This window comes from Ochotona princeps, chromosome 31, assembly GCF_030435755.1.
Source record: "Ochotona princeps isolate mOchPri1 chromosome 31, mOchPri1.hap1, whole genome shotgun sequence".
Taxonomy (NCBI): domain Eukaryota; kingdom Metazoa; phylum Chordata; class Mammalia; order Lagomorpha; family Ochotonidae; genus Ochotona; species Ochotona princeps.
In genome coordinates this window covers 9116759-9138954 of record NC_080862.1, presented here as the reverse complement: position 1 = coordinate 9138954, position 22196 = coordinate 9116759, and the positions used below count along the sequence as shown (strand labels likewise).

Sequence of the window (22196 nt, the reverse complement as noted above, 5' to 3'; positions counted from 1 at the left end):
GGGTGAACTCCGAGGAGCCTTGCCGTCCTAGACAGTGGCTTCTTTGGGTGTGTCTGGCATGCTCTTGTGCTTTGCGCTCTGGGTCATCTGGGTGGTTGTGAGTGCAACGTGACTGCCTGTGAGGAGCTGGAACAGGGCTCTGTCTGTCAGGATGTTCAAGGAGAGGCCGACAGGGGGTGGGATCAGCTGCCTGCAGTCACAAGAACCCTTTGAACATCCTTTGTGGCTCCTTTACCGTCGAAAGAGTACTTCTGAAAGGAAAACACTGGCCTGCGGCATTGGAGGCCTGGGTCTGGCTCACACTGCAGTGCTCGCTTGCTGGTGTCTAGGGAGTGTTCTTTGCTGTGAATGTTGATTTTGACACTTACTTGTGGTGAAAACTTGCAGATTTTACTAGTCTCATGTCAGCTGTACAATGAACGTCATATTCTTTTCAGAGATTACAGTGAAGACGAAGTGAAGCATATTGGGTGGGCATTGTGGCACGGTAGGTTAAGCCACCACGTGAATTGCCCATTTCCCAAACAAGAGTGAGTACTGGCTGAAGTGGGAGACCCAGATAGAGTTCTAGGCACAAAATGGCCCAGTCCTGGCTCTTGCAAGCATTGGAGGAGTGAACCAGCGGGTGGAAGACCTGGCTCTTAGTCACTCTGCCTTTAAAACTGTTTTAAGATTTATTTTTATTAGGAAGGCAGATTTACAGAGAGGAGAGACAGAGACAAAGATTTTCTGTCCAATGATTCACTCCCCAAGTGGCTGCAATGGCCGGAGATGAGTCGATCTGAAGTCAGGAGCCAGGAGCTTCTTCCGGGTCTGCTACACAGGTGCAGGATCCCAAGGCTTTGGGATGTTTTTGACTGCTTTCCCAGGCCACAAGCAGGGAGTAGAGTGGGAAGTGGAGCAGCTGAGACATGAACAGGTGAACATATGGGATCCCGACATGTGTGAGGCAAGGACTTTAACCACTAGGTGACTGCATCGGGCCCTGCCTTTAAAACTTTAAATTTTAAATAAATAATACATATTTAAAAAAGCATACTTAGGGCCAGGCGTGATAGCGTAGTGGTTAAAGTCCTCGCCTTGAACGTGCCAGGATCCCATATGGGCGCTGTTTCTAATCCTGGCAGCCCCAACATGGAGGCAGTCTACTGGATGGTACTAAACAAAATTCTCTCCGCGAAGGCTCAGCTCAACCTTGCTTCCCCTGTAGCTGTAGTGGTTACCTCTAAGTCACCAAGCTAGTACAGGCAACAGAAGTGGAACTCTCAACTTTGATCATGCCATGACGTGGGAGATCAGGCAGGTAGTAACTAACAAAGTTATGGAGTGGGTACATGGTCCCCAGGATGTATTTCCAGGAACTTTATGGCAACTGTGCCACTTCCCAAGCAGGATGGTCCACTTTGTTAACTAAAACACAAAGGAGGAGCTTTGTGGAAAAGAAGAGGTTTGTTTCAGCTTACAGTCCAGAGGTTACAGTTCAGAACTGGGTAGTCCCAGAAGTCTGGCATCCTGAGGGCTGGTCGTGGCAGTGTGGAGGAATGATCGCATGAAAAAGTCAGGAATCAGAGACCAGCTCGGCAGAACTTAAATCTGACCAACCCTCGTGTGACAACCACCCTGTGAGGGCTTGTCCCCAGCGACATCTCAGATTCTGATCAAGCTCCCATCCTTAATTTCTAACAGTAACATTTGGTGTTTTAAACATTTGCATGAGTTTTGGGGAGACAATTGCTACTTAACTCACAACACCACAGATCACAGGCCCCAGGAGGCTGATTGGGATCTCCATGCTGACATTTGCTGCTTAACACCAGGTCCTTCTCAGTAAGTGGTGCTACGGCTTTCCCTCTCTAGGTTCAGTTCAAACACTTCTCTCCAGAGAGCAATGGGTGAGGGGGGGCCTGGGGCAAACTACAGAGATAACGGAAATGGACTAAGGTTCTAATCCTAGCTCTGTCTTGAGTTAGCTCTGTGTGACTGTCGGCAAGAAACAGAACTCCTGCATCTGTGAGATGGGGGCATAGATGCTGCTCAGTTTATAGGATTGCTGTGAGAATTAAGGATGCTAATGCATGCAGAATATTCAGCACAGCACCTGGCTGCTAGCACAAGTTCAGTCAATGTTAATTTCCATTTCCTTTTGGGTGAACTGAATTGGGGAAAATACTTTTTTTTTTTTAACAACCAACTAATTAGGAGAAAGGATATTGTAGGCTCAGTAAATATTCTATCCACACAAAGATCAGGTTATATGGCAATTCCTGTGGCTGGACCTGGGTGCCTGGCAAGGTCAGTCAGCAGTACTCCTGTGGGTACACACCTGAGAGGATTCTATTTTTTTTTTTTTTTAACATATTGCTTACTGAGAGGCTTCTAGACAAGAATTTGTCTCTACCTAATGGGAGCTGGAGGGTAGGGGATGACTTGGGGGCTCTGGGCCAGCAAGGTTCCCACAGAGAGAGGAATGACTGTTTCATCCCAACCGCCAACTCAGCTTTATCTGTCTCTTGGACCAGGGCCGTGGGAATTGGCATACTGACGGTGATCCTGGGAGTTTTACTGCTCGTTGGCTGCTGGTATTGCAGAAGAAGAAATGGATACAGAACCTTGACGGTTGGTAGTTCCCACTGCCAGAAGCTTTCTGAATTTCCAGAGATTGGGATACAGTGCTCACCACCATCTCTAGCTCTGATTCCTATTAAGGATGCAGCTTTCACTTCTCCGTACTCCTTGTAGCTCTTCCTCTACCTCTCTGCCAGGGATGAAACTTAAGGAGGAACTCTCCTTGTCTCATTGGTTCTCCTCACAGCAACCTTGAGAACCCACCTGACTGTTGTGTGTGGCTGAGCACTGATGGTCTGGGGTTCCTTGCACAGCAAATAGCAGAAATAGCAGACACCTCGGACCTTACCAATCTTTTGGAAAATTCTTGCTAGTTCTGTTATCCACTTAGTGCCTACTCCTGCCTTGTCTTTTCACCCCTTCCCGCTCAGATTACCTGGGAATTCCAAGTTCTTGTGCTTAAACTATACAGCCCAGGGTATCCAACACTCCCCTAGAAATGGGTGCAATGAGAAAACAATCCTATCAGCAGTATAAATTATTTGGTTTATACTTTTACTTAATTATTTTTAAGGGAAGATACAAAGGGGAGAGGAGAGAAAGAAAGATTCTATCCACTGGTTCATTGCATTTGTTCACAACAGCCAGGGCTGGATCCAGACTCCATCCAGGCCTCCTGCATGGGGTGCAGGAACCCAGGCACTTGAGCTGTCACTGCCCTGCAGAGCACACATTTTCAGGAAGCTGGATTCAAAGCAGAGGAGCTGGGACTTGAGCAGGCACCCCTCTAAGGAATGTGGGGGTCCCAGGCAGAGCCTTCACCACTGCGTCAAGCACCCATCCTGCTCACAGTCTCTCCTCCTAAGGGGGGGTCCGTGTGGTTGTTGAACGTTCTTCCTTTACCCACATCAGCAGGAAGCTAACCCAACGGCAATCCGGTCTTCTGGCTTCAGGATCTCCCATGAGTGGGAAGCTTCAGTTTAGTCCACAAACTATAACAACAGGTTTCAGTAACTCTACTTCAAAGCCAAGAAGCACTTAAGCACAGGAGCATACAAACCAACCTCTCTAGTGAGCAACAGAAGGAAAGAACATTGCAATTCTCTGTTGTTCTCATTACTGACCTGAAAGCACTCCAGGTTAATGAAAGGTGAGGGGCGGTGGGGGGAAAGGCTTTTCCCAAAAGATGTGAAGTCCTATTCCACGTTGAGCAAGCACTCCATCTGGGGGTGGCAGTAGAAGAGTCTGTTGAAAACGGCAAAAGGAGAACTGCAACTCTGAATTCTTTTCTTCCCTGCCAGGAAGGGCGGGCGATCTCATGTCTCTTGCCAGAAGAGCCGGCAAGAGAGCTTGTGGGCTGCCACACCCACTGACCAGGCTCTGCAGTGCGCTGACATTTACGGGAAAGCAGGGGAGGTTGCTGAGTGTACACAACTGCAAATCCATCTTAGAGGAAAGCATTGGCTTAGGAAGCTGGGCAGGAGATTCTGTCTGTGATGACTCTCCGGAGTTCACAGAAGGTTAGGAGGGGAGAGACGTTTTCTGCAGCTACCTTTGTGAGAGAGATTCATCAAACCTTTCTTTTAATGTCTTTGGTTTTGGTGTTAGGATAATGCTGCCCTCACAGCATAATTTAGGCAGTCTCCCCTCTTTCTATTATGTGCAAGTTAAACGACAGAATTATCGCAATTTCTTCCTTCAGCATTTAGTAGAATCTGTCAGTTAACCCACCTGGCACTGGTACTTTGTTTTAAAAAGCCATAAATTATTGACTTATTTTTTTATGATAGACACAAGTCTACTTAGATGATCTGTTTCTTCTTGTGTGAATTTTGGCAGCTCATGTCTTTCAGCTGGCCCTCTCATCCAGGTTTCAAGTGTATAGGCAGGGAGCTATTCGCGGAACCACTTCAGTGCCCGTGGTGTGTGAAGTGGTGCCCCTGCTTTCATTTCTGATATTGGTAGCTTTGTGTCTTATTTTTTGTTTTCTTAATTTGCCTGGGTAATTAGCCTCATTGTTCAATTTTCCTAAGAGCCAGCTTTTCATCATGCTACTTTTTTTTCCCTTGTTTTTAGTTTCATTCATTTTTTAAATTTAGTTTTTATCTTCACCCCACTTTCTTTGGGCTTATTTTGCCCTTCTTTCCTAGTGTCCTAAAGTGGACAATTAGGTCACTGATTTTTTTTTTAAATCTTTCTTTTTCATTTGTGTAGAGAATTCAATTAATGTGTACTAATTTTTATGGAGTAGTAAAATATTTCAACACATCCATATCATGTAAACTAACCAGACATTAACTAGTTTTTCCATTTCCTCATCTTTTGTTCGGAGCGTATTAGCTCCTTCTGCGGCTTCTTTTGTGCGGTATGTGATCTCACAGTAGCTTCATCGTGCTATGAAATGTTAGAACCTGTTACTTCAGCATGTGCTATGCCATTCTTCTCTTTCTTCCTTCTCCATTTTCCAACCTCTCATGATCATTATTCTAACTTCAGATGGACTAATTTTTTTCAAAACTTGCATATGAGAGAGAACACACAGTATTTGTATTTTTGTCTGGCGTATTTCACTTAATCTCCTACATGTATATTGCTGTAAATATTAGAATTGCATAGTTTTTGACCAAATAATATTTCATTCATATATATACCATATTTTCTTTTCCATTCATGCACTGACGGGCAGCTGGAGTGATTCCATATCTTTATGAGATGTGGAGTGAGTACAGGTATCGCTTATGCAGATTTCAATTGATTTAGATACATACTTAGAAGTGAGAATAATGAATTGTATACCAGACCTATTTTTAGCTTTTTGAGAAACTTCCATACTGTTCTTCATAATGGTTGCACTTATTTACATTCCAATCAACAATATACAGAAGTTCTCTTTGCACTGTATCCTAACGTTTTGTTTTTGACAGTCACTCTAACTGGAGTGAAATCCCACTTTTTGGTTTTGATTCTTATTTTCCAATGGCTAATGATACTGAGTATTTTTCATGTATTCCTTTACCATTTATGTGTTCCTCTTAACAAATGTCTGTTCAGATATTTTGCTTATTTCTTTAAAAAAATTAAATAAATGCTTACTTATTTAAAATGCACAGAAAAGCAGTGAGAAAGAGGGAGAGAATCTTCCATCTGCTTTGGATTGGAAGTGGAGCAGTGGGGAGTCCAGCTAGAACTCAGAGGGGATGTCGGTACTGCAGACAGCAGCATAACTCACTGTACCACATGCTGGCTGCTCTTTTGTTGTTGCAGTTTGTGAGTGCTTTGCATGTACTGTAGATTTTGATCCTTCGTCAAGTGCGTTATTTGTAAGCACTTTCTTCCATCCTGTCAGCTCTCTTCCCCATTCTGTTGATTCTTTTGCCATGCAGAAGGTTCTTAGTTTGATAGAATCCCATTTGTCTATTTCTGCTTAAGTTGCATGTTTCTGAGTCTTATCAAAAAAAAAAAAAATTCTAGAGCACTGTTTTGTAGTGTTTCACATCTTCTAGTAGTTTCCTATCTTACATTTAGATCTCTGCTCCATTTTCAGCTGACTTGTGTAAGGTGGGGAGTAGGGGTCAAATCTTCCATATTTTTTATTTGATATTTAATTTTCCAGCACCATTTTTTGAAGAGGTTGTCCTCCGTCCAGTCTAAGGTTTTGACACCAGTTGCCTGCAGACGCGCGCAATGACTTCTGAAATCTTTACGCTGGTTCCTTTGGTTAATGTGTTATAATGTCCAGTTACACACCAGTATCATGGTATTTTGGTTACAAATGACCTGGAAATATGTCTTGGGATTTGATATTGTGATGCGTCTAACTTTGATTTGTTCAAGGTTATTCAGGTCTCTTCTATTTCCATATGAATGGGAGGATTTTTTTTAAGTTCTGTGAAGAATGGTATCTTGATGAAGATTGCACTGAATCTATAAACTACTTTAGGCAACTAGGACATTTACATAATAGAATTTCTTATAGTCCATTAACATGGGAAGTTCACCACTTTTTGCAGTTTTTTTCAAATTCTTTTGTCTGTAATTTGTACTGTTCAAAATTTATTCCCATGGGCCCAGTGTGATAGACTAGTGGCTAAATCCTTGTGTTGCATATGCCAGGATCCCATATGGGTGCCAGTTAGTATCCCAGCTGCTCCACTTCCCTTCTCGCTTCCTGCTTGTGGCCTGGGAAAGCAGTAGAGGACGGCCCAAAGCTTTGGGACCCTGCACCCGGATGTGAGATCTGGAAGCAGCTCCTGGCTCAGCTCTGGCCATTGCAGCCACTTGGGGAGTGAATCAGCAGACGGGTTCTTTCTCTCTGCCTCTCCTTTGTATATCTGCCCTCCAATAAAAATAAATAAATTTTAAAAAATGTATTCCCATGTAATATTCTTGTAGTAATTGTGATTGTTCTTATAATTTCTTTATCAATGTGCTCATTATTAGTGCATAAAATGCTATGGATTTTTTTTTTTTGCAATGCTGACTTTATATTCTGCAACTTTTATGGAATTAATCAGTTTAAATAGTCTCTTAATGAAATCTTTAGGTTCCTCTCTATATAGAATCATGTAGTCTGCAAACAGAATTTTACTTCTTCCTATTCTCTCTGTAATACTTTTTATTTATATTCTCTGGAGGCTCTGGCCTAAAATTACAGCAATAGACTGAATGAGTGGTGCAAGTGGGCAGCTTTAGATTTAGAAAATGCTTCCACCTTTTCCTCATTCAATATGATATTAACAATGTGTTTCTGATACATAGCTTTCCTTATGTTAAGGTGTGTCCCTCCTATACCTAATTGGTTCAGATTTTATGATTGTTTTCTTTTACTGAATGCTGCTTCGTTTTTTGAGATGATCACTTGATTTTTACCCTTCCTCTGTTGATGTGGTGTATCATATTTATCGATTTGCATATGATGAGCCATTCCTGAATCTCTGGAGTCCCATATGGTTATGGTGAATGATCGCTTTGATACGTTCTTGGACTAGACTTGCAAATATTCCATTAAAAACCTTTGCATTTATGTTCATCAGAGATGTTGTAATTTTTTTATTTTGATGGCTCTCCTTTGTGTTTGGAATCCAGGTAATGCTGGCATCATAGAAGCCCTTGAGCTGGCAGTAGGGGTGGCTATCATTTCTGTTGTTAATCATCGATCCTGTCTCAACTGGGGCATCAAAGAGAGCCCTAATTTTTTTTTCCTTGCGGATACATGTGGATGGTCTGCTCTTGTAGGTTTCATCCTCAACACTGCTGGGTCACTTCTTCAAATATGTTAGTAATTCATAAATTGATTTTTAAGTGGTACCATCCCTTTAAACTTTTCATAAACTTCAGTGATACTGCCATTTTTCCAGCCAAGCATTACTATATATTTCACTTTGACTTTGCTTCACATTTAGCAGAATTCATGTTGCCCTGATAAGGACTTTACTCAAGCCAATGTCATACCTTTATGATTTTCTCGAACTAGTTCCTGTTTAGGTAAGTTATAAATAGTATTTGTTTTGGTGCAAAAAAGGGAAATCCTTGCAGTTTGTTCATTGCACACTTCCTCTTGCATTTATTTGTAAACTTGTCTTCCAAAGGGACTTTCTTGTAGACAACACATAGTCTTTCAATCTGTTTTGTGAACCACTCTGATCATCACTGCTGTTCAACGAGCATATATCGATTGGTATTTACTGTATTTGTTAGTGCGTTTGTTATTTTTTAATTCCTAAATTTGGTTTCCACTTTTTCTGGTTCTAACTGAACATTTTTTATGCTTTGATTTTCTCTTTTGACTATGTTTCTTTTTTATAAATGTTGCAAGCAGTTTTCTCTTGAGTTTGTACAAGTAGATTTACCACTAAACCAAGCCCACTTTCAAGTTGTCCTGAATGAGTCGCCGATCACGACAACCCTCTGTCCTCTCCCTTACATCCTTGTTGCCGTTCCCTCAAGAGGATGCGCATGCTTACATTTTTGAACAAATTGCCTGTTAGATGAACAAAGTTTCTTTTACCTTCACTTGTTCATTTATGTAGATCGGCATTTCTGACCTATATGTTTTCCATCTAATAGTTACTCTTAATATTTCTTGCAACACAAGTCTTCTAGCACTGGATACTCTCCATGTCTGAGGGAAAGCATTCGCCCTTCGCTTTGGAAGGATGTCCTTACAAGAGGCTCTTGTTGTAGATGTACTGTTCCCCTTCCCTTCAAAGCACTCACTAACTATGGGTGCCAGGCACTGCTCTTCACCATCAGTCCCCACAACTTTGAGAGCTTATCTTCTTGAAACAGAAGCAAAACCTGGGACTAAGAGAGAAAGTGACGAGCCTGAGGACACACGGTAAGCAAGTGGAACAACCTAGATTAAACTTCCACTCACAAAAATTGGCTTTTTTCCCCACTTACTGGACTGTTATTTCTTCCCACCTACTCACATTTATGAACTTACATTTCAGGACAAAAGCCTTCATGTTGGTCTTCAAAGGACCGTAACAAGAACGGTCCCACACGAACAGCCTGGACGTCAGGACAGCAACCTGGTCTTTCAAGAGAAAAATTGTGAAATTCTGGTAGGTTGAGAACCTGCATTCTAGAAGTTTTCTTGTATGGTGGCTTTAAATGCAACTCAACACAATTATCTCCACTTAAAAAGCAAGAATAACATGAATGTAGTCAATGCTACAGAATTATGTACTTAAAATGGTTACATAACAAATTTTATGTTATGTACACTTTGCCGCAGTAAGAAGTAAATGCTATTTTTAAAAACAAACAAAAGATTTTCTTAAATCGTGTCCTCTCACATCCAGTTTTCCAGGGTTAATAATGAACACCCAGCTTCTATGTTCTAACGGAAGAATTTGGCTCTGCATATATTATCATTTTGTTCTTAAATTACATTTTACATGGAGAGTTATGCTTATGCATTATGTAACCATTGGACACATGCCCTTAATTACAGTATCATAAATTAAGATGTACTACAGTAATACTGTATTTCGCAGACACAGTATGTGGGAAATAAGGTAGATATTTCATTAATGAATTTTCTATATAAGATTATATCAACATACTGAGTGAAATATTTTATTAATTTTACTTATTTCTTTTTGGTCTTTAGGAGCAGCTATTAGACATTTTTTAAAAATCTTTAAAATTTTTGAGGTAAAAATAAAGACATTGAGCATATTCCTACCTGTTAGTTCACCTCCCACTAGCTGGTTCAGCTGCAATAGGCAGGGGTCAAAGCCAGGAGCCAGGAATTCAATCCAAGTGGGAGGAACCTAGTTACTTGTGCCATCAAGTTTCTGGTTCCTAGGGTCTTTATTAGCAGTAAGTTGGTCTGAGGCAAGCATGAAGTTCAGGCACTCTGATATGACAATAAATCCCAGCCAGCCATTGGATGGTCAAATCACTGGCCCTCTGTATGTGAGATATGCATATCCCAACTGGCAGTTTACTAGCCAGGTCCAATGTCTGTGTTACATCTCTGCTGGACAATGCAAGTGCAGATGCATAGTGGTTGAGTTCTGCCTTGAGTCACATTGTCATATTTGATTCTTGGCTTGTGACTCACTAGCTGTGTGTGACCATGGGCAAGTGACCTGACTTCTCTGGGCCATTCTGTAACATGAAAATGGAGAAAGTACTCCTGGAATTAGAAGGACCAGACGAAGGCTTGGCAGACTCACAGTATCACCACGCCTTTTGGAAACAACAGCAAGGATCCATGTGGCAAAGAGGCAATGTTTCATTGGTATCTTTGACCAGCACTTATGCATCTGTCAGGGTTTGGGACTTCGGACATGGATAATTCAGGGGCTAAACAAGCTTTTGAGGTTTGGATCATATTTTTCTCTCCTTTGTCTCAATAAAGATTCAACAGAGACATCTGTGAAACTTAACAATTACTGTATTGAGTGGAAAGCAGATATGAATGCTTGCAAAAGTATGCACATGATATGCAGCTTTTATGTAACCCCCTTTTCAAAAACACAGTCACTGTTGCCAAGCTCGTATTCTTTCTCATTCTCACAGGTTCCCAACGCTCCACCTGCCTATGAGAAAGCCTCTACAGAACAGTCACCACCACCTTACTCACCCTAAGACCCAGCAAGGCACCTGCAAAATGCTGAAATGATTTCCCTAATACTTTTGCTTGACGTTAATTATAAACATCTTTTGCTTTGGAATGCTGTAAGAGCAACCCACACTTCTAATCATTGGCCAATACTAAATTTCTAACTAAAGCAACTAACAGAACTAATCAAGTAAGGAAATTATGTTAACACGGTCAATAAACATTGCAACAAATAATACCATCTGTATCAATGATAATGCTAATACACTGTTACGTTTTTGAGAAACAGACTTGGATGTTTTATGGCCATCTAACTCTTAATCAAAATTTGGCCAATAAGGAAAATGTTGCTGCCAAGATTGTTGAATAAGCAATCTTTTTACCAGAATGAACTGTATTCAGAAATGTTGCAGGTGAGTCTGTGCTATGCAGTGCTCACACAAGACACCTCTACAGGCCGAAGACAAAAAGCTGAGGAACCTGTATATCCCATCAAGAGGATATCAGCGATGTCTTTCTGTTATAAAATTCTATACTAGAATAATATACTGTGAAGACCTTCTCTCGAAACAATACACATATGAGGGGGTCTTCAAGAAGTCTGTGGGAAATAAGTATTATTTAAAAAATATGCATAGATTTCAAAACTTTTGGACTAAAATATCTTTTAATTCCATTCCCCCTAAACCTTTTGAAGTACCTTCATAATGCAATTTTAATTACATTTCACCTCAAGGCTCAATATTATCATGACAAGAATTTTGTTAAACTATAAAGACGTGGAAGGACTTATGTAAAAGCTATTGTAGAGTTTGGCTGTTGCTGCTGTATTGCCTCAAATGTTCCTATAGCAATTCAGCCCTTAGGACTCCCAAATCCTTCTCACAAGCACACACACGAAAGAAATTGAAAGGATTGGAAGGTCTAAATTGTTTTTTTTTTTTTTTGCATAGCAACACCACGTGTGCACGCATGCGTGCGCGCACACATACACACACACACACACATCCAATCTATGAAACCATACTGGAAAGGGTATCTGCCTTCTTTTGAGATGACATAGTTGATGGCAAGTTGAAAGTGAAGAGGGCCTGGTGCAGTAGCCTACCAGCTGAAGTCCTGGCCTTGCATGTGCTGGGATCCCATATAGGGGGCAGTTCTAATCCCAGCAGCCCTGCTTCCCATCCAGCTCCCTGCTTGTGACCTGGGAAAGCAGTTGAGGACAGCCCAAAGCCGCGGGAACCTACACCCATGTGGGAGACCCAGAAGAAGCTCCTGGCTGCTGGCTTCAGATCGGCGCAGCTCTGGCCATTGCAGCCATTTGGGGAGTGAATCACTGGATGGAAGATCTTTTTCTCTGTCTCTCTTCCTCTCTGTATACCTTTCCAATAAAAATAAATTTTTTTAAAAATGAAAAAAGATAAAAATAAAAACAATGAGAACCTCCAGATTACCAATCAAAAGTCACTTTGAAGAAACCCATTGATGGATTGAAAAGAAAGTCTCCTGAATCACCAACAGTTCAAATGAATGTTCTCAAATTAAATAAGCATTCTTGTAACCTGAAAACAGTTTGAAACTTGGGTTTCAAAAACTTGAGCTCCAACTTCAAATACTGCCTGAATAAAATCAACACCTTATCGAGTAAACTTTCAGAAAATAAGCCAAGGGAGTTTACTGCCTAGAAATCAACAAGAATCTGCCCAAATCTATAAACACATAAGTGGTAAACATCAGAACTATGATTCCTACAGAAAGAAGCCCCGAGAGTCTTGGAAGGAACCACTTCCATTAACTGGATCATCTTCCATGAGAATTCAAGAAAGTTGGCTGGCATTTTAGCTGACTGAGAAAGTTTACCAAGTTTAGGGAAGAAAATCCTCGCACACAAAATTGGTCGAGTTAAAATGACAGGTTTTCCCAAGTGGCACCTGTTCTACACACAGCTTTGAGCACAAGCCCGCATCTAGGGAAACCCCTGGATGATTGTCTCTCCAAGGAAGGCAGACAATTAAATTGTGACAGCCCAGGCACCTGTGTCACCTGGAGGACTGATTCAAGTTCAGACAAATCAACTGAATATTCAACTGGAGGACACTCAGAGGTTTTCTCTCTTTTCATTTTTTATAAAGACCATCTGTATCAGCACTGCAGTTAAAAATCAAAGTTCTAGAGACAACATATTTCCTTCAATTTTGGCATACAAAACAAACAAATCCCCAACTAAATCTATTAGCATTATTAGTATTAAATTCATACAATGAAAGGAAAAACTTGGCTCATTATATTCTTTGCTACCTAAACATTTTAAAATTTTATGAAAATTGAGTTATTCCTTATAAAATTATTTCTACCCTTCTCAACTGATGCTAAATGTCTTCACATCCACCTGCCTGGCCATTTAATATTATCCTCCTGACTGGCTGTCTCTAGTCTGGTGAACAGGCACCTTCCATATTAATTTAGAATAAATTTTTCATTCCACACACACCCCCCTTTGTGCTAGTTGCTGAAGTGACGATGATGGTTGACAAGGTCTTCAAGAAAGATAACAGGCATTGGACACTTTGATATAATTACAATTGTAAAGGAGTGCTAGGTCCTTCTCAATCTATGTATCTGCCGCAATCTATGAATGTCTACAATAATGTGGTGCTGGCTGAAGTACGATAGGAAATACACAACACAGAAGGGGGCATTAGGGACGACCCTGATGTGTTCTTGATTTATAGAAATTCAAAGGGCCCAGCATGGTGTCCTAGCAGCTGAAGTCCTTACCTTGAACGTGCTGGGATTCCATATGGGTGCTGGTTCTAATCCCAGCAGCTCCAATTCCCATCCAGCTCCCTGCTTGTGGCCTGGGAAAGCAGTCGAGGACAGCCCAAAACCTTGGGACCCTGCACCCATGTAGGAGACCTGCAAGAAGTTCCTGGCTCCTGGCTTTGGATCGGCGCAGCACCAGCCGTTGCAGTCACTTGGGAGTGAACCATTGGAAGGAAGCTCTTCCTGTCTCTCCTCCTCTCTGTATATCTGACTTTGCAATAAAAATAAATACATCTTTGAAAAAAAAGAAATTCAAAGAAAACCAGACTACAACAAACAAGGGGCACGGGCAACTGACACCCAGCTGGAGATGCACGTAGGAACAGACTGGAGAGCTTGGTTAGCTGTTTAGTGGGGGCAGCATTCTAAAAGTTTAGCAGATTGCACACAGCCAGGATTCTGGATTTAGAAGATTAAGTAGTTAGTTTTGATATCACAAATCATGTAAGGGATTAAAGATTTACAGTTTATTTAAGTGAGGTAGATACTGAAATACTTCAAAGTCATATCTGCCCTATACTGTATTTTGAATAGTATCTCTGCATTTGCAAAAAAAGTACTCTTAATTTAACCAAAATAATTCATGCTCTTACCTATTACTTTGGAAAATCAGTTACTGTGAGCTGATATCTCAATTTAAACATTTAAAATTTTCACAAGTATATTTGAGATACATAAACAGAGACTGATCATACTGGTCTGAAAGATAACTGCTTGTTTCAGTTGATGCAGAATTTGGTGTTGGATTACACAAAGTTGAGAATTACATTTTATTAACAGATACAGAATAATGAAAATTCTAGGGCCCAGCGCGGCCTAGCGGCTAAAGTCCTCGCCTTGAATGCGCCAGAAACCCATATGGGCGCCGGTTCTAGTCCCGGCAGCTCCACTTCCCATACAGCTCCCTGCTAGTGGCCTGGGAGAGCAGTGGAGGACGGCCCAAAGCCTTGGGATCCTGCACCCGTGTGGGAGACCCAGAAGAGGCTCCTGGCTGCTGGCTTCGGATCGGCCCAGCACTGGCCGTTGCGGCCACTTGGGGAGTGAATCATCGGATAGAAGATCTTCCTCTCTGTCTCTCCTCCTCTCTATACATCTGCCTTTCCAATAAAGTAAATAGAAAGAAAGAAAGAAAGAAAGAAAGAAAGAAAGAAAGAAAGAAAGGAAGGAAGGAAGGAAGGAAGGAAGGAAGGAAGGAAGGAAGGAAGGAAGGAAGGAAGGAAGGAAGGAAGAAAGAAAAAGAAAATTCTACTACTCACTACCTGGATAGCCTTGAATGTGTCACTTAACCTATCAAAAATACTCTGAAAATCAAAACTGATATGTGAAAGAATGTGTAAACCTCAATGCCTGTACCAACGCTATCAACGCAATTTTTGGCTTTTCTTTTCGTAAAGGGCTGCCCTCACTTACTGCATACATTCTTTCAAGGAAAGAGGTTACACTTCAAAAATGGTTTTCAAACAAATATGCAACTCAGTTTATTACATGCAGATTTTTTTCTGCATTGTTGCTAACAGTTCACTGGTCCAAAATTACTAAAATACTTAAAAAACTATACATTATGTAAACAAAACATAAATAAGACAGCATAGTTCTTTGTACATAGTTCTTAGTACAGGTTGTTAGGGATTTAGGAATATGTACAATTTTACACCATGTACTGCATTTTTCACAATGCATAAATATATATATATACCTTTTTTACAGAAAAAAATAAATTTCACTCATGACACAGAATACCATATTGTAGATATGCTGCAATAATCCAAATTCAAGAAAAAAAAAGTCAATGTCAGTGTGCAAAAGACTAGCTTACTCTAAATTAGTCAAACTTGACATTGTTCAAAATATTTATACAGGCAGGTAAATCCTGACCCTGTACTTTAAACAAAGAACCATTGAAAATATCTTCATATCAACAAGTGAAATGGAACAGATTTGGCCCTGCCTAAGAAACCAAAGCCTTGTTACACAAGCTAACAAAGATACATCAAAACACACACACACACACACACACGCACACACACACAATGTATAGTATGTTTTCAACAATATAATAAACAGTTTAATTTGTATGGGATTCAAAACAATGCCCCATTTTTTAAAAAACTGGCTCGTTCAACCTAAATTCAAGATGCAGCTGTATCAGGCTTCTCTAAACCAGGTGACTGAAAGGCAGGGAAGACAGATGCAGGATTTCGAGTGGCAGACACAATTTGAGAAAGAGAAGAAGAGAGTGAAGAAACCTTAGATGCTGGAGTATTTATGGTATTTAAAATGGCTCCTTCTGGGCTAACCAGTAATTTTTTGACAGATGTGTCCAAATGAAACACTGAAGTATTATTTGGCAGTGGAGTATTGGAGGAAATGGCAGGTACCAAAGATGTCTTAGCCAAAATTGTAGTTGGAGAAGATTTAATTACCGAAGTCAATGATACTGTTGTTGCAGGAGGTGGAACAGAAAGTTTAGTAGTTGTGTTTACAATCTGCGGTGTTGTGTGTACTGTGGGGAGAGAAGTTGTATTTCCAAAAGAGTTTACAATTTTTGTAGAGCTCCTCAGAGGATGTTTTACAGGTTGCTCGCTTAAATTATTTGATGGTAGTGTGATCTTCAGGGCAGGGTTATCCACTTGCACAGGCTGAACACCTTGGCCACTGTTGAGCACTAAAGGAGGTCCATATTTTGCATTTGTAGATATAAGAAGAATGTGACTGCCAACTCCAAGACCTTGTGGTGGGACAATAAACCGGGTTCCATTAATCATGATTTGAGTACCAGGTGCCAAAGGTGTATTGGTGTTGATGATTATTTTTTGCTGAATACAAGGTTCACTACTGATGTGAGCCCCTACCAAACTAGGCACATTTGGTGGTGCTGTAGCAGTGTGAATGACAGAACTACTTGGAGCAGAACTCTGACTGGGGCTTGACTTGACGATAGCTGGGGACACTGGCTGGTTTGGTGGGGAAGCCAAATTGGAAACATTAATTACTTTACTTGGGCTTTGTGAAAGGGATGACAATTCAGTTTGAGGTTTGTTTGTGTTTACATTCGTTGGCACTGTAGTTGAAGTCCCTGGTGACTGAAACTGGAGATTAGTCCGTGACTGTCTTTTGGAAAGAGACACAGAACGTGTGGCTCCATGTACTGTTGTTGAATGTGGAACTGTGTTGATTATTTTAGGGGACGCAGTCACAGGTGTAGGCAAGGCAATGGTAACAGGGATTTGTAAAGCTGATGTTAAACATTTAGGAGACACTGTTGGTTGTGTAGATGAAATAAGAACAGACGATGCAAGATGCCCTGTTTTCACAGTTGATATAGCCACAGTGTTTCCGAAATTTGAAGGGCAAAGTCTATTTGACAGAACAGGCATGACTCTTGAAGAGGTATCATTTCCACTGACTGAAATAGGAGGTCGTGTCCCAAATGATGCAGAAGTTGAGGTCACTGAAAGGGAGCCCAGAGATACATTTGCTCCTGCTACTGAAAACATGTTTACTGATCTTGCTGTAGAAACGGCCGATTCACTAACAGGAGTAATATTGCGCTTCACAAAATTTGAGCTTATTGGAATTGAATTGCTACTTGAAGACAATGGCAAAACATGGTCCTTGCCACTTTTGTCTTCTTTTGGCGTTACACTTTGCAATATATTAATTGCTGGTATAGCTGGCACACTGCTTGAAGTATTTACAATTGCTTGACCTATGTTTAATCCAATTTTCACATCTTTTATTTGAGACACAGTTGGTGATGGGTTTATTTTAATTGGCGTTCCCACTGTAGATGGAATTAGTACTATTTGGGCTTGCTCTGGAGTCTTAACATATGTTTTATTCAGGGTGGAAGGAAGGGTTTGTTTTAATGAATCTGTAGCAACATTTGGAGTTGAAGTGCCACCGGGAACTGGAGCATTAATAAAAACTAGTTTCTGGGTTGAAATACCTGTAGATGTTGGTGCAGGTGTCACATTAATGGCAGTACCACTACCAGAAGAAAGAACAGACGGAGCCGATACCAGCATAAGTTTCTGAACTGGAGTCCCACTGAGCATGTCTCCATTTGTTTCTGCCATTGCTTCTGATCTTGTAACAGGGTAACTTTTGGTGATAAAATCTACCTGCTGTGGTTTAGTTGGAGGGTGGATAACATTTGTACTGGCTTGTCCAAAATTTCCTGTTGATATGCTAATTACACTTAGTGAATTATTTGTTGATGGTGGTAGAGTGCTTGAAACAGTAGAGGACTTTAAGGGAGAAGACGGTATCTGTGAAGTTTTATCTATTACATGGCTCAAATTACTACTGCTGGAAACTTTGAGACTTTTCCTCACAGATGAATTGCAGCTAGCTGAATTGGAAACAGAAGTTGTTGTTTGGCTAAAAGGTGGGAGATTAGATGTAGTAGTCATTCCAGCTACTGAAAAAGCAGAGGATGTTGAAGTTGTTGATTTTGGCACTAGAAATGCCTGAAGTTGGGGAGCAAAAGTGAAAACTGAACTTGAAGATAAACTACTGGGTGAGTTTTGATCTGGATTAGTCTGTACTTTTACAACGCCAGTGTTCCCACCCCGTGTCCTAACAAGAATTGACTGTGAATCTCTTATACACACAGTTTTCAATTCTTGCTTTGCTTCGGAAGAATCACCAGTCTGTTGTGCAAAACAGTTGAGGGAACTACTAGGATTTACAGATCCACTTAGTGTTGCTGCTGATAACAGAGGCTGCACTGTTGAGGAAATGGTGGGTGGAGCGATGGGCTGGGGCAATGTGGCTGCCTCACTCTGGGTATTCTTAACTGATGGAGTTAATAAATTATTTACAGAGGTTACAGGTGACAAAGGTTGTGGTCTAGCACTACTTACATGTGTTAAAGGTGTAACTGTCTTGTTGAAAACTGTATTAGGTAGTTGGGAAGGAACAGTTTCTGTTGAGTTGACGAGAACTGAAGAGCTTACATTTGTTGTCTGCGGGACAGACAACCCATGCTGTTCTGCACCTTTCTGTTGAGGCGGCGCTATCTCTTTTGCCACTGCTTTTCCGTCCTTGTGCTGAATCACAAAATTCTTAGGCAGGATAATAACCTGCTGCGTGATTTTTTCTCCTGTTTTAGGATCCACCGTGGGTTGCATCTGAATCTTCACAGAACTGTTCTGAAGATCTACTGGCAACCACTGGCCACAGGGCATTTTGTACACCATCTGTAAAGGACCTTTTGTACTGGAGTGGCAGGTCAATGCTGGCTTGATGGGGCTTGCTTCTGCAGGGGCTACACCTGGCCTTTCCATGCCAGGAGCACTTTTACCTGTGGAAGAGGGCAGCTGACTGGTTAAGGTCACTTTGTTCCCAGTATTCTTTGCAAGCAAGGCCTGAATGGGTTTGGTCCCTTTCTGAAGAGCAGACGTGGGTACTGAATCCACTGAAGCAAAGGACTCTGAACACGGAGGCTCTGTATGCTTCGACTCGTTTAAGCAGTCAATCTGCATTTCATCCTCTGAAGTTTCAACTGTTGGTTCACTTGTGCTTAGCTTTGCCTTCTTCCTTGGGGAAAGCTGTTTTGTGCTGTCATCCAGATGACTACTCTGCCTGGACTGTCGTTTCAGTGTTTTAGGCAGTGTCTTCGGTACATCTTTAGAAGGCAATTCCTTTTTTAACAGCTTGCTTCTTGCAACAGGAAGATCTATTTCTGACAATTTCATATCATCTGAAAATTATAAAAACAAACATTTATTTCTATAAAATAGAGCTACATGGTAATAATACCAAATATAAAAAAATAAGGTCAATTTTTGAGCTAGGAGTTCACTAACAAATCTACTTTAGGGTGATTCCCAAGTCTCAGCCCCACTGATGAAGCTCACATGTGTAAGAAATAATCCAGTTTTTTTCTGATGTTTAACTTTACAATAAAAGCGAAAGAAGTTATGCTCATATCTAGCCTGAACTGGGAGGGTAAAGTTAACTGTTTTCCAACTGACCAAAGAAAAACAAGCAAATACATTTCTAACCATACTTTTTTCTAACTTTTTATATTGCTAAGGAATCAAGAAACTAGGATTTTGTAGAGCATAATGTGATGAGTTGGAATAATTTATGGGTAATGTAATTCAGCTTCCTGTCCTTACTAGAATGATGTACTCACGCTGGTCTTTTAACATAATGAAACTTGGTCATTACTCATACAAAAATCTTCATAATATTGCAAACTTCAGAAATAATGTTTCAAAAATAGTAGCAATATAAAGAACAGAATTAATCTATTTCAAAGGAACTACAGCAATAATGTATGGTCTGTAATGAACAATGACATGCGTGTAGGCTCCAGAAACTCCTAGAAATGTAACCCTGCGAACAGGTCAGATTTCCCCATTCAATACACTTTCACTGATTATGTAACCTTTTGCTCTTCTGCCTCTGCAAGAAAGTTTTGTTTGCGTTTAAGTATTTGTTGATTAAAAAAAATTTTTTTTAAAGATTTATTTTCCTGGAAAAGCAGATACACAGAGAGAAGGAGAGAGAGAGAGGAAGATCCTCCATCTGCTGGCTCACTCCCCAAGCAGCTGCAATGGCTGGAGCTGAGCCAATTCAAAGCCAGGAGCCAGGAGCCAGGAGCCAAGTGCTTCTTCCAGGTCTCCCGTGTGGATGCAGGGTTTCAAGGCTTTGGGCCATCCTCAACTGCTTTCCCAGGCCACAAGCAGGGAGCTGGATGGGAAGTGGAGCCGCTTTTACACAAACCGATGCCCATATGGGATCCCAGCACATGCAAAGCAAGGACTTTAGCCACTAGGCCACCACTCTAGGCCCATTTAATGCCTACCTGAATCAAAGCGATCTTTCTCCAGGGTATCTAGATGTTCTGTTGAGTCGACCGACTTACTGACTTCTACTTTAGGAGATTCTTTGCCAAGATCTCCTTCACCTTCTTCAGTAGTCCATAGTTCTCTAGTAAATTTATCATGATCAGGTTGTCTCCTGAAATCATCATAGTCTTTCTTCAGGCGGCTCCTGGAACAAAATACCAATATAACAAATAATACACATGAGGGTACTTCAAAATGGTCACTGTAAAACACAAATGCGAAATTTACCTTGGTACAAAAGCATCTTGAAATCCATGGACAGTTTTCTCATGATACATATTTTTTTCCATGAGCTCTTTGAAGACCATTTATATATATTAAACTATTGAAAGTTAAACTAACTTTATACATTCAAATATTTTCAATTGAACCACTAAAAGTTAAATTTTAATCTTACCTGTGCCTAAGAACCTTGTTAGTGATAACTGCTCAAGGAGAAAATAACCTAGGGTGCAAACTTAAGAAATCTAAAAGATAACATCTGCAAATTCTAGAATCAACTTGCCTTTTAAAGGTTGTTAAAACATGTTAAATGAGAAAGATACTTTTTTCCCTCTAGCTATACTGAAAGAAAACAGATTTAAGATTTAAAATTATTGATTACAATACAGAAAACGTCGTTTTACAAAAGTAAATAAATTCTAAGCAACAGTATCTATTATTGTGACTATTATACAAAGAGTGAGTAACAAACAAAGCTATCATTTAATCCTGGGAGTAATCATATCTAAACCTTTGTCTCTTAGTAGACATATTTCTATTTATTAAGCATAGGGAAATAAAGCTGAAAGTTTTGCAATTTTGACAGAATCCTTTCACATAAGGTGTAATAGGAAAATATCTTTGAAAACTATGGAAAACAAACATTTCCATGTGATCACAGGGCATTGTGAAATTCTGTATTATTCCTTTTGTTTTCAAACAGGTTCCCTACTGCACCCTCACTTTTATCCTTAATTTCTTTATTGCTAAAAAAAAAAAATCAAATTGTGAGGCAAGCATTGTGACATAGGGGTTAAGCTGCTATTGGCAAAGCAAGTTTTGCATGTGGGTGTTGGACTGAGTTCCAGTTGCTCTACTTCAGACCTAGGTCTTGATAACGTGCCTGGGAAAGCAGCAGAGGCCTGGGCCCTGCCACCCATGTGGGAGACCTGAGAGAAGCTCCTGCCTTCTGACTTTCGAACAGCCCCAGTTGTGGCCAATACAGATTTTCTCTCTCTGAAGTAATACCTTTCGAACAAATAAATAAAATCTTTTTAAAAAATCTGATATATGATCTAATTTAGGTTCTTTTTGCTATATATTCCTATTTGTGCACACTGGAGTTTAAGTTATTCCTCTAAGTCTTAGGATTTTTTTAAAAGTTTTTTTAAGTCTTAGCATTTTTACTGAAGTTATTAATTAGCTTAGTTATTGTACAAAAGGGATAGTAAAAGTATACATAGTATGTGTGCCACACATTCAGCAAATGTTAATAATCTCATTTATTTATATTTTGAATTACTGTTTAAGGGTTTTATGAAACAACTGAGGGCTGTGACTAGAACAAGTAAGCAAAGAGTCACAGTAGGATGAATTCTGATTCATCCACAGGATAAACAATTACTACATGGAAGCATTATGAAGTTCTCCCTTCCACACTCCTTTCATTCTCAGCTGATGACTGCTTATATGATTTTTTTTATTTATTTGAAAGGCAGAGAGACAAAGGGTTGTTCCCCACCCACTGGTTCACTCCCCAAATATGCACAGCAGCTGGGACTGGGCCAGGCTGAAGCCAGAGACCCATCTACTTGAGCCATGACTCACTGTCTCCCAGGGTGAGCATTACATAGAGGCTGGAATCAGAAGCAGTAACAGAGTTGAAT

The 22196-nt window shown here is 40.5% G+C and overlaps 2 protein-coding genes across 3 annotated transcripts in view; one reads left to right on the top strand and one right to left on the bottom strand.

The window, feature by feature from the left end:
- The first annotated feature begins 1282 nt into the window (after positions 1-1282).
- MLANA (melan-A) lies at positions 1283-10876 on the top strand. Its single transcript, XM_058657306.1, has 4 exons — positions 1283-1287; positions 2520-2616; positions 9018-9131; positions 10600-10876. Exons 1-4 carry the CDS (start codon positions 1283-1285, stop codon positions 10666-10668), a joined length of 285 nt encoding a protein of 94 aa, XP_058513289.1. The 3' UTR covers positions 10669-10876.
- A 3946-nt stretch (positions 10877-14822) lies between these two features.
- KIAA2026 (KIAA2026 ortholog) overlaps positions 14823-22196 on the bottom strand; it is a 78196-nt gene continuing 70822 nt past the window's right edge. The window contains exons 7-8 of one of the 2 annotated variants that reach the window (XM_004591869.3): positions 20286-20473; positions 14823-19172 (exon numbers count right to left, since the gene is read on the bottom strand). In XM_004591869.3, coding sequence (XP_004591926.2) covers positions 15595-19172; positions 20286-20473 — 3766 coding nt within the window. In that variant the 3' untranslated portion in view covers positions 14823-15594. The remainder of the gene's footprint in view (positions 19173-20285; positions 20474-22196) is intronic. The other variant, XM_058657416.1, reaches the window with a different exon arrangement.

Excerpts from the sequence above, each read along its gene's own strand:
- MLANA (XM_058657306.1), top strand. Across the intron at positions 2,617-9,017 it reads ATGGATACAGAACCTTGACG|GACAAAAGCCTTCATGTTGG; the intron begins GTTGGTAGTTCC and ends CTTACATTTCAG. Across the intron at positions 9,132-10,599 it reads AGAAAAATTGTGAAATTCTG|GTTCCCAACGCTCCACCTGC; the intron begins GTAGGTTGAGAA and ends TCATTCTCACAG.